This window comes from Vombatus ursinus, unplaced genomic scaffold (genome assembly GCF_900497805.2).
Source record: "Vombatus ursinus unplaced genomic scaffold, bare-nosed wombat genome assembly UNPS02014173.1, whole genome shotgun sequence".
Taxonomy (NCBI): domain Eukaryota; kingdom Metazoa; phylum Chordata; class Mammalia; order Diprotodontia; family Vombatidae; genus Vombatus; species Vombatus ursinus.
This window is the reverse complement of record NW_020953951.1, coordinates 81,436-97,621: the sequence shown is the minus strand read 5'-3', so window position 1 is coordinate 97,621 and position 16,186 is coordinate 81,436. Positions and strand designations below refer to the sequence as shown.

General features: G+C 39.5%; 1 protein-coding gene across 1 annotated transcript; it reads left to right on the top strand.

Moving 5' to 3' along the window:
* The first annotated feature begins 161 nt into the window (after positions 1-161).
* LOC114041421 (zinc finger protein OZF-like) lies at positions 162-10,317 on the top strand. The gene is made up of 5 exons (XM_027859871.1): positions 162-259; positions 1,225-1,374; positions 6,425-6,551; positions 7,580-7,699; positions 8,924-10,317. The coding sequence occupies exons 2-5, from the start codon at positions 1,360-1,362 to the stop codon at positions 10,315-10,317; spliced, it is 1,656 nt and encodes a 551-aa protein (XP_027715672.1). The 5' UTR covers positions 162-259; positions 1,225-1,359.
* Positions 10,318-16,186: the final 5,869 nt, after the last annotated feature.

Below are 16,186 nucleotides of genomic sequence, written 5' to 3'. Positions count from 1 at the left end.
GCTCCGCGTGCGGGATCCTGCTCCGCGCGGGCCGAGGAGGACGGGAGTCTCTCTCCCGGCCCAACTCCCGGCGCTTACAGGACACGACTTCCGGTGGGGGCGTGGCCGGGTGTGTGTGTGCTCGGACAGCCCCGCCCCTTCTCCTGGCCCCACCTCTCTTTCTCTAAGGCTGGAAGCCTCTTTCTCCTCAGCTGGGGTATTTAGGTGAATCCTGGGCTAGGGCCTCCTGCTGATGACTGACTCCCCGTATGACGTAGGGGTTAGTCCCTCCCCCTCCCTAGGCCTCAGTTTCCCCATTTGCGAGATGGGGGGGTCGCAGGGCCATTGAGACTGTCAGTGTCAATATCATTCTCAATGTCATTGTCAGAAGCTTAGAACCCTCCCGGCTAAAGCTCACTTCACGAAAAGTGCTTGAGAGAGGTGCAGACCAAAGGCCTGGTGAGGCCAGGGTGATGGAGGGAGCGTGGCATGGAGGAGCTCTTGTCTGAGCTTGGCTTTCAAGATGATTGGGATGGGGTTTCAGAACGGAGAGAGCTTAAAAGAGGAACTGCTCACGGTCGGGTTTGGGTAGAGCTAGAGCTCTAGAAGAATGGACGCTTCTGGCTGTTGGGGACCCTCTCTCCCTCTCTCCCTTCCTCCCTCCCATCCTCCCTCCCTTCCTCTCTTCCATTCTTTCCTTTGTCATTTGCCTCTAGCATGGTGTGTTATAAATGAATGAATTCCAGAAAGGCTTTGAAAGCTAGACTAAGCACCTTTGATGAACAGTTTTGATTAGAGCATAGTATGATGAGATCCTCGTCTAAGGGCAGTTAGTCCAGGAGGTTTCAAGAATAGATTGGACTCAATTGCCTGTTATCATGTACAAGAGGGAACAGATCATTTACAATAATACATACCTACATTTATATAGTATAAGGACTGTTTGTCATGACTAGGAAAAGTGACAATTATAGGAAAGGTGGGAATCATTTATTTCTATAACGATTAAAAAACAAAGCTTCTTGACACATCTCATAAAGAAGAAAATTCATTTCAGAGGCTACTGTGGCTAATTTCATTAGTTGTTGGTCAATATCTACCTTTCCCTATTATTTTCTGCGTTCCAGGAGGAAATGCCTATCTCTCTTTAACCCTTGTAGATAATTCTCTACTCTGAAGCACTGACTGAATGATAATGTCTTTCCTAACCTATTTTCAACTTACTATGATTTTAATTATCCTTAGGTCCCCATCCGTGCATAAAGACAGGAATCTTCATGGTGTGACAAGATCTGTGGAGGCAGCTCAGAAGTCAGTGACTGCTCTACCTTCCATTGGCTCCTCTTCATCTGGAACACCTCTTGGACTTCATCCACTTCCATGATGTTCAACATGGTACTCACCCCTTTGTATCTAAGCTCCCTCAGAATATTTTAAAATTGGGAGGTCTTCTACTCCAGGCCTTCTATAAAATCCCTGACAACTCAGACATCTAGCTTTCACCTGGATACCCTTATTAACATATATTTCACTAAACCACAAGATATCTCATTCAGATTTTTTAGTAAACCCATGATAGTGTTAGTGATCATCCCTTATTCAAGTTTTTATAAGCCATTAGTTTAATAATCTATCTTAGAGTTCTGCCAGTGATTAATGTTAAACTAATAAATTCATAGATCTCAGAATCCAGTTATTTTCTCTTTTTTTAAAATTAAGACAGTATTTTCCTCCTTTCAGCTTTCAATCCCATCTCTAATCTTTCAAAATTTTCCAGATTAGTGATAACACTAATCAAAAACAAAAAGAAAACTTGAGCAACTGGCAGGTGACTTAAGTAAGACTCTCTTACTATGATGGAAATAAAACTCTCAAAATGCTATCTGAGCATTTTATTTGCTGACATATATTTTGGAGGGCTTTTAATAATGTGAATTACTTGTTTTTCTGAACTCCTGGATAAACTTTGTTTTATAGCCATTTCCTAGAATTCAGTAACAAAGATGGATTTTCTTTTGGTTTAGATTCCTAGGATTGTAGAACCAGAAACGGGCCTTAGAGGGTATCTGGTTCCACCTCCAAATTATTTACAAATGAAAAAAAAACAGAACAAAATAAAAAACAGAAAAGGGGGCAGCTAGGTGGTGCAGTGGATAAGCACGGGCCTTGGACACAGGAGGACCTGAGTTCAAATCTGTCCTCAGACACTTGGCACTTACTAGCTGTGACCTTGGGCAAGTCACTTAACCCCATTGCATAGCCAAAAAAGACAAAACAGAACAAAAAAAGCCAAGTCATTTACAAATGAGAAAACTGCAACCTAGAGAGATGACATATTCAAAACTGCTCAGGAGTTAGTAACAGAGACAGGACTGAATAATAACTATCATATCTATAGCACCTTAAGGGTTATACAGTGCTTTATATGTATTATCTCATTTTATCTTCATAGCATTGCTTTGAAGTAGGTGCTAATTATCATCCCCTGGCCTACTGTGTTTTCCCACTCCTGTCATTATATTAAACTCCATATTGTTGGACTCTTGGTCAGTAGCGGAAAAGTCTCTTCCCTACCAGTTGCGGCTGAGCAACTCCTTTATGATTCTAAAACTTCATGATCAAAAGATTTTGGCCTATTCAGAAAACTTTCCTCAATACCTTATCCCGATGAGGCATTCCTTCAGGCTGTGCTGATAAAGTAAATGCCTCATTGGTTCATACTTTTTACTTCCTCAATCACATTTAATATTTCTAGCATAATCTCATTTTCTATGTAAGATGTCTTTGCTAGTTTCCCAATTATTCCATTTTTATTATTCATGTATGGAATTTCTGTCCACAGAGATGCTATTGAGTACTTTTCTTTTAGTGAAATATTTACACTTAATGATTATTCTTTCCTCTGTATACAATTCTATAACTGTTTTCCCTTCTTCCTTATTTTCGTCAGTCTATAATGTGTAATCTCTGCATCTGATGAGTTATTCTCCTAAAACAAAATCTCACATGCAAATTATATGACTTAATTGTTAAGTGTTTGCCTAAACTGTATTTGAATCTTCTTGTAGAGAAAGATTCATATTATAAAATTTAAAGTGGCAAAAAGCCTTAGAGGTCATCTAGGCCACCCTCCCACAGGAATACTTTCTGCTACATTCTTGATAAATGATTACCTAACCTTGTCTATAGTATCTCCAGTGACTCTTAGAACCACTTCCATTTTTGGACTGCTGTACTGATAAGAATTTTTTTTTTCTTATGGAAAGCTGGCATTTGTCTCACCATAATTTCCACTTATCGATTCTAATTTTGCCTTCCAAAGATATCTAGTCCATCCCTCCTAATTCTTCTCTTCTCCAAACTAAATATACTCAGGTCTCTTAACTGCAAATATAATTTATATGCTAGCAGACCTGTCATCATCCTGATCAAATCCTTCCCATGGACTCATTTGAATTTGTTAATGTCTCTCTTAAAAGGTGGAATTGAACAGATTCTGATGTTTGGTCAGCTAAATCACTAAACAACCAATCACTGGAGAAATGCTGTTTAATAGCTGAAGTAAAAATAAAAACCAATTGGGTAATCAGAAGAAATTAATCTATCTAGCAGTGAGGTGGGTGGATTCCAGGTAAGCATCAGGGTATTATGGAAAGAGCTGTGGACTTGGCAGCTGAATGGCACAGTGGATACAACACTGAGTCAGGAAGATCTGAGTTTGAATATTACCCCCATTTAATATCTGTGTGACCCTGGGAAAAATTACTTAATCTCTTTCTACCTCAGCTTCCTCTTCTGTAAAGTGGACATAACAGTAACACCTATCTCTCAAGTTGTTGTGAGGATCAGATGAGATAACTTGTAGAGTGTTTTGCAAACCTTAAAACATGACATAAATGCTAAATTCTAGCTATTTGGAGGCTTTTCCCCACAGAAATGCTAATTTGTTAGATTGGGGAAACGCTGTAGACATAGTTTACTTACATCTTCACAAAACATTTGATAAAGCTTCTCATACTCTTGTTGAAAAAATGGAGAGAAATGGGCTAGAAAATTGCAGGATTAGGTAGATAGGGTCTGATTGAATGACCCAGAGGATCATAGATTTAGAGCTGGAAGGGATCATAGAGGTCATCAAGTATTATTGTACAGATTAGGAAACTGAGTCTGAGAATGGTTAAATCACTTGCCTACTAAGTATCTGAGGCAGGATTTAAATGTGGAGTAGTCCGACTAACAGTTCAATGTCAGCTTGGAAGGAAGTCTGTAGTAAAGTGTTTCTGGATCTGTGTCTGGCACCTTGCTGTGTATCAATGACTTAGATAGAACACTATAGATTGTATGCCTCTAAAATTTGCAAATGACACAAAGCTGGAGGATTAGCTCATATACTGAATGGTATCAGGGTTCAAAAAGATCTTGATGAGCTGGAACTTTGAACAAATCAACATAAAATTTAATAGCAATAAATTTCAAGTTTTATACTTGGGTTTAAAAACTCAACTTCACAATTCAAGATGGCTAGTCAGCAAATCTTAGAGTTTCAGTGGGCTTCAAAATCAATGTGAGTCAACAGTGTAATATAGAAGCCAAGAACATTAATTTAATTTCTGACTACATTAAGGAAAGCTTAGTGTCCAGGAATAAGGTCTTGTACTCTGCCCTGGTCAGACTATACCTGGAATATTGTATTCAGTTCTGAACATCACAGTCTAATCCACAAGTTTATGCCTTATGAGAAATAATTTACGGAACTGGGAATATTAAACATGAAGAAAAGTTATATAGGGAAAATAATAATTATCTTAAAGTACTTCAAGGCCCATTATGTGGAAGAAATAATAGACCTGTTTTGTTGGGCACCAAAGGGCCTACCTAGGTATAATAGATTCAATTTTAGGTGCCATGTTTTAGGAAGTGCATTTTAGTAAGTGGCAACATAAACATCTTGATTCCAAAGTTGATTTTTTTAATGCAAAAATAATCAGTGGAAGTTGCACAGAAGCAGATTTTAGCTGTGTGTAAGGAACATTTATCTAACAATCAGATCCCTTGAAAAGTGGAGTGGGCTGACTAGGAGGTAATGGGTCCCCTCCAACTTGAGGTCTTCAAGTAAAGGTTGGATGACCACTTATCTAGTAAGCTGTAATGAGGATTCTGGTTCAGCTCCAGATTTGGTCAGGTGAATTCTGAAGTCTTGCCTTGCTCTGCGGTTCTCTGATTCTTTGAAGGTGTTTGTGTTGTTGTATGCATTTAGGCAAGTCACAGAATCACTTTCCCACTCTGAAGATCTGTAAAATGTCATTAATCATATCTCTACTTGTTACCTCTCTGAGTTGTCCTGTAGATCAAATTAGGCATTGTGTGCGAAAAAAGGTTTTGTACCCTGATACATAGTGTGACTTCTTATTCTTATATTTTCCTGCACATTTCTTCTCAACAGATCATTGGAGGCCCCTCTATCTTCTACAGAGATCAGCCTGTGCCGCTGTACTTAGGAGCTCTCCTTTGATTTTTAGGTTAAAAACCATGTAACCATCTTGGGTTTTTATGCCAGCAGCCCAGGGATTTCCTTTGGGAAATAGGTTACAGACCTAGAGATTCTCCACTCTTGATGAATATTGAACTTTCCTCCACCCCAGAGCTCTGCGTGTCTCTGGGATAAGTCACATGAAACAGATAATACCATCCTTAGGGTCCTGCCCTTCATTCTCCTGCTTAGCAATTCACTTTATGCACAAGGACTTCCTGACCTGATATCATTGGTGCCTAAGTATAGAACACACAGCTATTCTTCCCTTCTCTATATCCTATAAAGCTTGTTTTCTTTGCCCTAGCTGCCCATTCGCTAATTATGTCTCAGGATTATCAGAAACCAATAGTCTATGCTTGCAATGAGATGGTTGAAGATAAACAGTCCTAATTAGTTTTAAAAATTTTATTATTATCTTTTGTTTTTATATCACCTTCATTTACAAATATACCTCTTCTCCCTCACCTCTCCAGACAGCCATCCTTTGTAACAAAGAATAAAAATGAAGGGGGGCAGGGGGAGAAAAAGCAGTTAAGCAAAACTGCTGGCTAGTTATTAATACAGGTTGACACCACAAGTGGTGACAGATCCCTTGCTAGTTGGAGATTTATCTAGTCACTTAATGTGTATTTTCAGCCACCTCTTTTTGTTAGAAGTTAAGTAATGAAAATCTTCTACAAATAGGAACTGTATTCAATCATTCCTACTAGAATTATGGATTTAGAGAGGGAAGGGATCTCTGCAATCATCTAGGAAACTGAGGCCCACTGAGGCGAAGTGACTTCTCTAAAGGCACGCCAAGTTATAAGCAGCAGACCTGGGCCCTCTGACTCCAAATCCTAGTGCTCTTTCCATTACACCTCGCTTCCATGCTGAGTTTATCTCTGAAGCAGCAATAATGTGTTGTTCTAGGAGCTGGCAACCTTTGAAGATGTGGCTGTGTATCTCACACGTGACGAATGGGGTCTTCTTGAACCTGCTCAGCGAGACCTATACAGGGATGTGATGCTGGAGAATTATGGAAACTTTATCTCACTGGGTAAGAAAGAGCTAGTTGGTAATACTTCCTGAACTATCTTCCTTCTAGGAATACATTCAGGAACCCCCGTCAGGGATTACTGGATCTTGCCACACTTTTCTATCCTATTAGCTGGGGCATCTTTTGACCTTGTGTTTTTTTTTCTTTTTTATTATCATGAACTTGACCAACATAAAAAACCATGAACATTTCCATAAACAAAGAACAGAAAAAGAGGATTGCATATGAAACCATCAGTGTCTGCTAAAGTATATGTTAAATTTAACATGGTAGTGTCAACACTGCCCTGCTTGTCTATGTCCCATTCTGAACATCCTTCTGTTCTCTTCTGTATATTTTTTAAATGTTTCATTGATGCATTTTTCTTTTTCTATCACTATCACTGCTCCTCTACTCCACCCTTATTCTCCTCTCCCCCATTAAAACTTTTCCTTGTAACAAATAAATCAAGCAAAAGAAATTCACACATTGGTTGTATATGAAAATGTACATCTCATTCTGTACTTCCAATCTTTCACATCTCTGCCAAGTGATGGGAAGCATGATTCAAAATCTAATATCTGGAATCATGATTGGTCATGTCATTGATCAGAGTTCTTAAGTCCTTTAAAGTTGTTTTCCTTTATAGTATCGTAGTCATTGTATAAATTGTTCTTCTGGTTCTTCTCACTTCACTCTGCATCAGCTTCTACAGGTCTTCCTCAGTTTCTTTGAAACCTTTTATCATTTCTTCATTGTGCAATAATGTTTCATTACATTCACATTTCATTATTTGGTCAGCCATTCTCAACTATGGAAATAAGTTTGTTTATAGTTCTTTAGTGGAACAGAAAGAGTTGCCGCAAATGTTTTTGTACATATAGAACCTTTACTCCTGTCTTGGATCTCTTTGGTATATCTGGGGCTTTTTTTTAACTCTTCCCATCTACTACATGCTGACTTAGGACATTGGAGACACCTCTAAGAGAGAACTGATTTCCTAGCATGAATTTTAATTGACCACATTCCATTTTCTCCCTCATGAAAAGGATTTCTAGGCTCCAAGCCTGATGTTATCTCTCAGCTGGAACGAGGGGAAGAATCCTGGGTGCTGGATATTGAGAAGCCTGAGGAAAGGGAGCTGTCAAGTAGGAAGGGAGCTTATGGAGGTGAGTTGAGAAGAACTTGGCAAAAGACAGAAATAAGAGCACATGTTTTGTAGTAAGGTGCACAATTTGAAATATCGGAGAGGATTTCTCTTTAGTGTTTCATACTGTAATTCTGCTCAGAAACCTCAGAGGCAGACTTTCAGGCTGGAGCCTGATTAGCACAGTTGGGCACCAAACACCATTCCTGGTTGCCTTCTTACTCATTCTGACTCCACAGCTGTATTAGCAAAGTTAAAACTAACACACAACCTCCCAAGAATTCCTCAGTGTCCAGGGGGCACATAGATAGGATGTCCCTTTTTGGTTTCAAAACCATCAGGGCAAACCTTAGGAGAGGAACACGAACTCATACATCAGGTAAAAAGAAATGGGATTTCCAAACTATTGTGGGTGGAGAATTCAGAATTCACAAAGCTTTCCTATTGTAATGACTGTCCAGTCTCAAATGCTGTTGGCTTTTATTAATCGAGCTGATTCTGTCTTCTGGAGTGAGGATTTAGTTGTGGAGGGTGTATCCTCTTCACATTTTGGAAGTTGTTCCTCCTCTGCTATTGTGCTCCTGTGAGCACCTTCAGTTCTGCCCTGGAGCAATGAGAAACCACGCTCACTGATCATTTCTCAGCTGCTTTAGCAACCAGTCAGGTCTTTTGCTTTTCTGGGTTGGCTATGACTTTTGCTGGCTGCTAATAAGCATTCATATGTTGTACCTGCAGAAACAGGGGAACTCCTTCCCTTTCCCCATTTTTGAGGAGTTGTTTTTTGCCCAATTACAGTTCTTACTCCCAGTTATCTCCCAAGTTCAGGTATTCCAATCTATGCTGTCAGCACTCATCCTCCTTGACCCACAGACTTCTTTTCTCAAATTCCCTTAAATCTCATCTCTTTTACCTTGCCACTCTCCATTATTTTCATTCTTTGTCCATCTGTGGCCTTCAGGTTCATTTATTCCATATCTATTTCACCCTATCTCTTATTCAGATTTTTTGGCATCACTGGTGAAACAACCCATTTATTTGACAGGTTATTCTGTCTCTCCCAGACATTTCTGCCACCAATGTTGCCATCTTATTATTTCTTCTCTGTTATTTCCTTCTCCCCATCATCTCATTTTAAAAGCCATTTTCTTGTTCTCCATTCATGTCAATTCAATATCTCTATTCTATAGGAGTTTACTTTCTCCCCAAAAGAACAAGACACAATATTTGCACTTTTGCTTTGTTTCAGGTTATAAGAAAAAATACAAGGAAAAGTTGTCTCTAAGACAGGAAGTTCCTAAAGGGAGAAAAATATATAAAAATGCATCAGTGAAATACCCATGGGATACTTCCCAGGTCTTGGACTTTGGAGAAGGCTATGAAAAGGAAAGCAATTTAGAGGAGCAGATTAGAAACGTCAGGGGAAAGAGACAGAGTAAATCCATTTCCAAACGAATCCTTGTCTTACAACAGAAAACAACTGAAGGAGAGAAAGGCCAGGAACTTAATGAATTTGGAAGACTGGTCAGTTGTAGCTCAAACCATGTTACAAATCAAAGAATTCATAAAAAAGAAAGAAGCTACAAGTGTGATACTTGTGGTCAGAATTTTGTACGTCATTCAGCCCTTATTCAGCATCAGAGAATTCATACTGGAGAAAAGCCCTATGAATGTGATGACTGTGGGAAAGCCTTTAGTCGAAGCTCAGATGTAACAAAACATCAGAGAATTCATAATGGAGAAAAACCTTATGAATGTAATCAGTGTGGTAGAGCCTTCAGTCATGGCTCACATCTTACACGACATCAGAAGATACATACTGGAAAGAAACCCTTTGAATGTAATGAATGTGGGAAAGCCTTCAGTGAGAACTCGGATCTTATTCTACATGAGATAGTTCATACTGGAGAGAAACCTCATGTTTGTAACAAATGTGGGAAAACTTTCCGTCGGAAATCATACTGCATTCGACATGAGAGAGTGCACATTGGAGTGAAACCTTATAAGTGTAATGACTGTGGGAAAGCCTTCACTCAGTCTTCAAGTTTTATTCAGCACCAGAGAGTTCATACTGGTGAGAAACCCTATGAATGTAAGGAATGTGGCAAAGCTTTCAGTCAAAGCTCACATCTTACTGAACATAAGAAAATTCATACTGGGGAAAAACCTTTTAAATGTAGTGAATGTGGGAAAGCCTTCAGTTACATTAAAGGTTTTAGTCAGCACATGATTATTCATAGTGGAGAAAAACCCTATGAATGTAGTGAATGTAAAAAAGCCTTCAGTCGCCATTCCCTCCTCATTCGTCATCAGAGAGCTCACACTGGAGAAAAACCATATGAATGTAATGAATGTGGAAAAGCTTTCAGTAGACAGTCAGTCCTTAAGGAACATCTGAGAATTCATACTGGGGAAAAACCATATGTATGTAATGAGTGTGGGAAGACCTTTAGTCGGAGCTCTCACCTAATCCAACATCAGAGAACTCATACTGGGGAGAAGCCATATGAATGTAATGAGTGTCAGAAAGCTTTTAATCGAAGTTCAGATTTCTTAAAACATCAGAGGCTTCATACTGGAGAGAAACCTTATGAATGTAATAAATGTGGTAAAACCTTCAGTCAGAATTCATATCTAATTTGACATGAAAAAATTCATTCTGGTTGAAAACCCAATAAGTGTAATGAATATGAGAGAGCCTTTATGTGAAGATTAAATGAAATAATATTTAAAAGCACTTAGCACAGTGCCTGGCATAGAGAAGGTTCTGTATAAATGTTTATTTCCTTCTCTTTCCCCCTTTAGTCAGAGCCTGTAAATATTAGTGAAGTCACATAGACAAGAAACAATTTAAGTGAAATTAAAGTGTGATAATCTTCAGTTAGTGTGTAGATTTTATTTGGCAGCAGAGGACATATTGGAAAAAAAAGTCTTATAAATGTAATAAATGTAGAATAGTCTTCAACAAAAAGCCACTCCTTGAATATTGTAGACATCATATCGGCCAGTTGTTTTTGTTTGTTTTTTAATATAATGAATGTGGGAAAGCTACATTTACTTACATTAGACTAGTTTTAGATGCATCAGATAATTCATTTAGGAGAGAAATTTTGTGAATGTAGAAAATCCATCAGTTGCTATTCAGTCCTTATTCTAGATCAAATAATCTCTACTAGAGAGAAAATATTTTCTTTATCAAACATTACAGAAAACATACTAAAAAATCCTTTTAAATGTTATAAATGTGAAAAGCATTCAGTTACCCTTCAGTTCTTAATTGAGATCAGTGTTCACATCAGAGTGAAGCTGCTTAAACACCATGATAGGAAAGCTCTTAAGAGAAGCATAGCCTTTAATGAATATCCAGTAATTCAAACTAGGGAGAAGTCAAACAAAAGTAATAATTGTGGGCAAGCTTTTAATGATAACTTCATATTTATACAATATCAGAACTTTCATACTAGAGAGAGACTATATGAATGTGAGAAAGCCTTTTTTTTCCCCTGGTATTTTCATTAACATAAGAGAACTGGTAACAGTTAATTTGTGAATGTATTGGGTTTTGGATCTCAGAGAATGTATTTTGGGTCACAGACCTTTCTAAGCTTTTTGAGAGTACTGATTAAGTTTTTCTTAATTCTGTTGATCCACCATCTGGATAGGCAATGAAGAATAGTGCTTATTTATTAAATGATTAAAATGATGGTTGTGCTGAAAGCTTTCAATAATAGCTTCTCCCATAACTACAATGTGAGGGTTCCAATAACTAATATCCAGTAAACATTTATTAAGCACCTACTATGTTCCAGGCACTGTGCTAAGAGCTGGGAATATAATAAATAAAAAGAAAGAAGTCCCTGCCCCCATGGAACTTACAATCAGGGGTCCCAGTCAGAGAATTCCCCTTACTAATTAAAAGCTTGCTGTCCTTTAGAAAATGGCATGGATTGCATAAAAATAACCTGACTTGGTCCCTATAGGCTTAATCCAGAAGAATCTTTTATTCTCTCTGATTAAAGATGTTAGTGTCATTACTGGTGATGGGCAAAGTTGGAATGAGTTATGTATTGGAGAACATCTGAAATCTCATATGTTGGGTCATATCCAAATAGTAAATATTCTTTGGGCCTTTGAGTATTCTAATCTGGAGAGAATGAGGAGTTAGGGCTGGAGATATAAGTCAAATTTCTCCCTATTCAATAAGCATTTTCTGTCTGGTATTAATTGAAATCCTATGAGTGGGCCTTGAATAAGTGAATTTAGAGGGTGGAGAATAGAGGGCCCAAGGCTGAAATTTGGGTGAGCCAACATTTGGAGGCTAGTAAGAAAGGAGTAGTTAGATATACAAAGAAAAGTCATAGTCAACTGAATGTTAGAGATGGAAGGGGCTTAGTGATAGTCTAATTGCTGTTCTTTTATGTTTGAGAAAATGGCCTCAGAGAGGGGATACATCTATAAATACAAGCTAATTTGAGGAGAGAGGGGACATTAATAACAGATGGGGGATGAAGCGTTTTCAGGGAGTAGGTGCCTCAACTCTTGAAGTCTGAGGTGATTATAAGTAATGAGTGCCTTCAAGACATAGAGATGACTTGTGCAGAAGATGCATCCCCATTTTATAGATTAGGAAACAGATTCAGTGAGATGGAGTATCAGAATCATAGTCATACAAATGAAGGGGAATTTAAAGGTTATCTGGTCCAAACCCCCTCACAAACTGAGACACAGAAAGGTGGAATTATTTAACTGAAGCCATACCAGTAACATATGATAGGCAGGATTTGAACTCAGGTTCTCTGACTTCAGTTGCAGTGTTTTTTCTGCAGTACTATGTATGTGTAGTGGCCTTTTCTCAGTCTTCTGCCTTCCTGAACTTTCTATAGCATTTCACACCATCATCTCCTAGATATTCTCTCCTCCTACCCGTTTGAGCTCTCTTCAGTCAGGCTTCCTTTGCTGGTTCTTTATGCATATCATGCCCACTAACTATGAAGGTCCCCCAAAGCTTTGTCCTGGGCTGCCTTCTCCCATGGGGTTCAATTCTCATTTCTGTGCAGATGATTCCCATATATATCCAATCCTAGTCTCCTGGGTACCAATCACCTTTTGAACATTTCAAGATGTTCTAGGAGACATCTCAAATTCAACATATTTTTAAAGAGAACTCATTTTCTTTACCTCCAAATCCTCCCCTCTTCTGAACTTCCCTATTATTGTCAAGGGTACTGCCATCCTCACAGTCACCTGACTTGGTGTCATCTTTGACTCCTGTCACCTCACATATCCAATCCATTGCCCGATCTTGTCATTTCTACCTTTACATCTCTCATGCATTACCCTTCTGTTCACTCACACAGCCACCCTAGGTCAGGTCTAATCATATCAAGTAGTGTATTGCAATGGCCTTCTAACTGGTTTCCTTGCCTCATCTCTCTCCATCTTTCACTCATCTGCCAAAGTCATCTTCCTAAAGTATAGATCTGCCCTTGTCATCCCACTCCTCAGTAAAATCCAACAGCTCCTTATTACCTCCAAAACCAAATACAAACTCCTCTGTTTAGCACTTAAAGTTCTTCATTACCTGCTCCCTTCCTACTTTTCTATTCATCTCACACTTACTCTCCATTTGCTGTTCTTTCCCCACCCCCACTCCATCTCTGGTCCTAGTTCATCATGCCTGGAATGCTCCACTTCTTTACCTCTACCTCTTGGTTTTACTGGTTTCTTTCAAGACTTAACTCAAATCCCACCTTCAGGAGACTTTCCCCTAAATTTCTTTTCCCACTTGGTTGCTCTCCTGGACTTCATGATCTCTAGAAACTCATTATTCTTCAAGATGAAGCCAACTCTGAAGCTACCCCTCTTTGGTACTACCACCTGCCCCTGGGATCCCTGCCACCTTCCTTCTGGTTGGTGAGGGCAGACAGTAGACACTGAAGACCTCCTCCCAGGTCCTCCACTATTTAAGGAGGGCTTTGAGGGCATTCATCTGGTCATTTCCCACCCAGTTGCTCTTCTGGACTTTGTGATTTCCAGAAACTCATCATTCAGCAAAATGAAACCAGTTCTGTAACTAATGCTTCCAAGGATCATTTTCCACCATGACTGCGGTACTTCACTATAGCCTTTCTCCTTTTCATCTTTTTTTTATATGTTGTCTTCTCTCATTAGATTGTGAACTCCTTGAAGGCAGGGACTGTTTTATACCTTTCTTTGCATCCCCAGCACTTAGCATAGTGCCTGACACATAGTAGGCACTTAATAAATGTTTATTGACTCTTACTCTGAGATTACTTTCTGTTTATTCTATGCCTCTTGTATGGGGCAGCTAGGTGGTGAAGTGGATAGAGTTCTGAGCCTGGAGTCAGGAAGACTAATTTTTCTGAGTTCAAATCTGGCCTCAGACACATCCTAGCTGTGTGACCCTGGACAAGTCACTTAACCTTGTTTGCCTCAGTTTTCTCATCTGAAAAATGTGCTGGAAAAGGGAATGGCAAACTCATGTAGTATTTTTGCCAAGAAAACCCCAAATGTGGTCACAAAGAGTCAGACCTGACTGAAAACAACTTGGCAACAACAACAACAAAATGTCTTTTATATATATAATTTAGCTATTTACATGGTTTCTCCCCTGGTAGACTGTGGGCTTTTTGAGGGCAGAGACTGTTTCTGCCTTTTTTTTTTTTTTGTATCCCCAGGCCTTAGCAAAGTGCCTGGCCTATAGTAAGTGCTAAATAAATGCTTATTGACTAAACAGACTAAAGCTTCTTAGTCCTTTGGAGGTGAATAAGTGAATTTCAGGTATGGAGCAGCCTGTACAAAGGTAAGGAAGTAGGATATGGGATACTCATGTAACATGGGGAAACTTGCCTCCCACTGCCTGAAGGCCAGGTGTGTTAGATTCCATCTCTCCTCCAGGGTTTTCTGGTACCCTTAAGAGGACTAGGCCCTCTGCCAGTGGCTCCATCCCCTGCTGATGATGCTACCCCAAGTGTAGAGCGTGGTCCCCTGCATCATAATTCCACTTAGCCACTAACAGATTAGTTTTTACAAAGGAATATTTACTTCAAAAGGTAAAAATATACAAACTTATCCCCAACACAGGCATCATCACTCTCTTCTCTTATAGCTTAGCTCATTTCCTATAGAGCCATTCCAGTTCCAAGTCCAAAAACTAGTTTGGACTCTATCCTGCAGGGCTGGTTGCAACTCCAATTTCCAGGTCTACTGCTGGCACCTGAGACTGAGAAGGATAAACAGCACAACAGAAAAAAACAAAAACAAACCACAACAAAACAAAAATCACCCCAGGCTGATTTTTCAGAGGTGGGGTAAAAGAAAAAAAGAAGGAAGTCTTTCCCTTCTCACTAGTTCAGTTCATGGTGCTCACACTGGGTAAACTGTGATCTTCACCTTTTGGAGGCAGTAGGAAAGGGAAAGAGCAGGAAGGAGGAGGAGGAAGGGAGAGGAGAGACAGAGAGACAGACAGAAAAACAAAGAGAGACACAAAGAGAGAGAACATGTGCTCAAGGGCATATATTTTTTAACAGGTCTCGTCCCAAACTCCGAACAGTTTTCTGTAGTCTCTGGGAAGGCATAAGCAGTGTCCTTTTACTTGGCTTTTACCACTGCCATACAGTAAAGTCCCCAAGCAGCTAATGTTAACATTATCCTATACAATCCCACATATAAAAATGAAAATCACAATTATCACCAAATAAAAAATATTGCAGATTCAACAAAATAAACATTTTTACTAGTTTGCCAAATATTTCTGCTAGCTTAGCTTCGCAAGGCCTTCCTCAACCTAAAGGCAAAAGAACAAAGACAAAGAAAAATGGCTTCTGTCTGCAACAGAAACCTGATCCACACTGAACTTTCCAAACTACATGGAGCCCTCCCCACAGGGATTTGGGACCTGGAGTCAACATGGCAAAGCCCCATTCTCAAATGAGAAAACTGCCCTGGGAGGAAACTTCCATGGATTCCCTCAGTGTATAAAGTTATCCAAATGGGATTGATGAAATCCTAATAAAGCTGCCCCCAGCCCCAATATTTTAACTTCTTTATGGGCCTCACTGAACAGCAGGCATGTCCTGATTTGACCACACAATCTGGCTTTAACCACACCATAGGCCCCCAGGCGCAATATCCCAAATATGCCTCACTAGAACAGCAGGCACAAACATGTGATGGAATCCTAGCCACTGCCCCAGCCACTGCCCCTAGCTAGCCATTGGCCCTAGACTCAATATTCTAATTCCCGCATATTTCTCACAGAAACAGCAGGTATGTCCATACACTCAACCATAACCACATCCATCTAATCTCAGACAGCACCACAATAGCCAGCTAATCAGAAAGCAGCACCACCAGGATGCCTGAACAGGATGTGGACCCCAAAACAGTAGAAGGGACTTTCCCAAAGTAGGCGCCTGTGCGATAATAGCAAAGGCTGTCCTTTAGGTGAACTTATGACATAGAGAGGCTTATTATAATATCATTATCATAC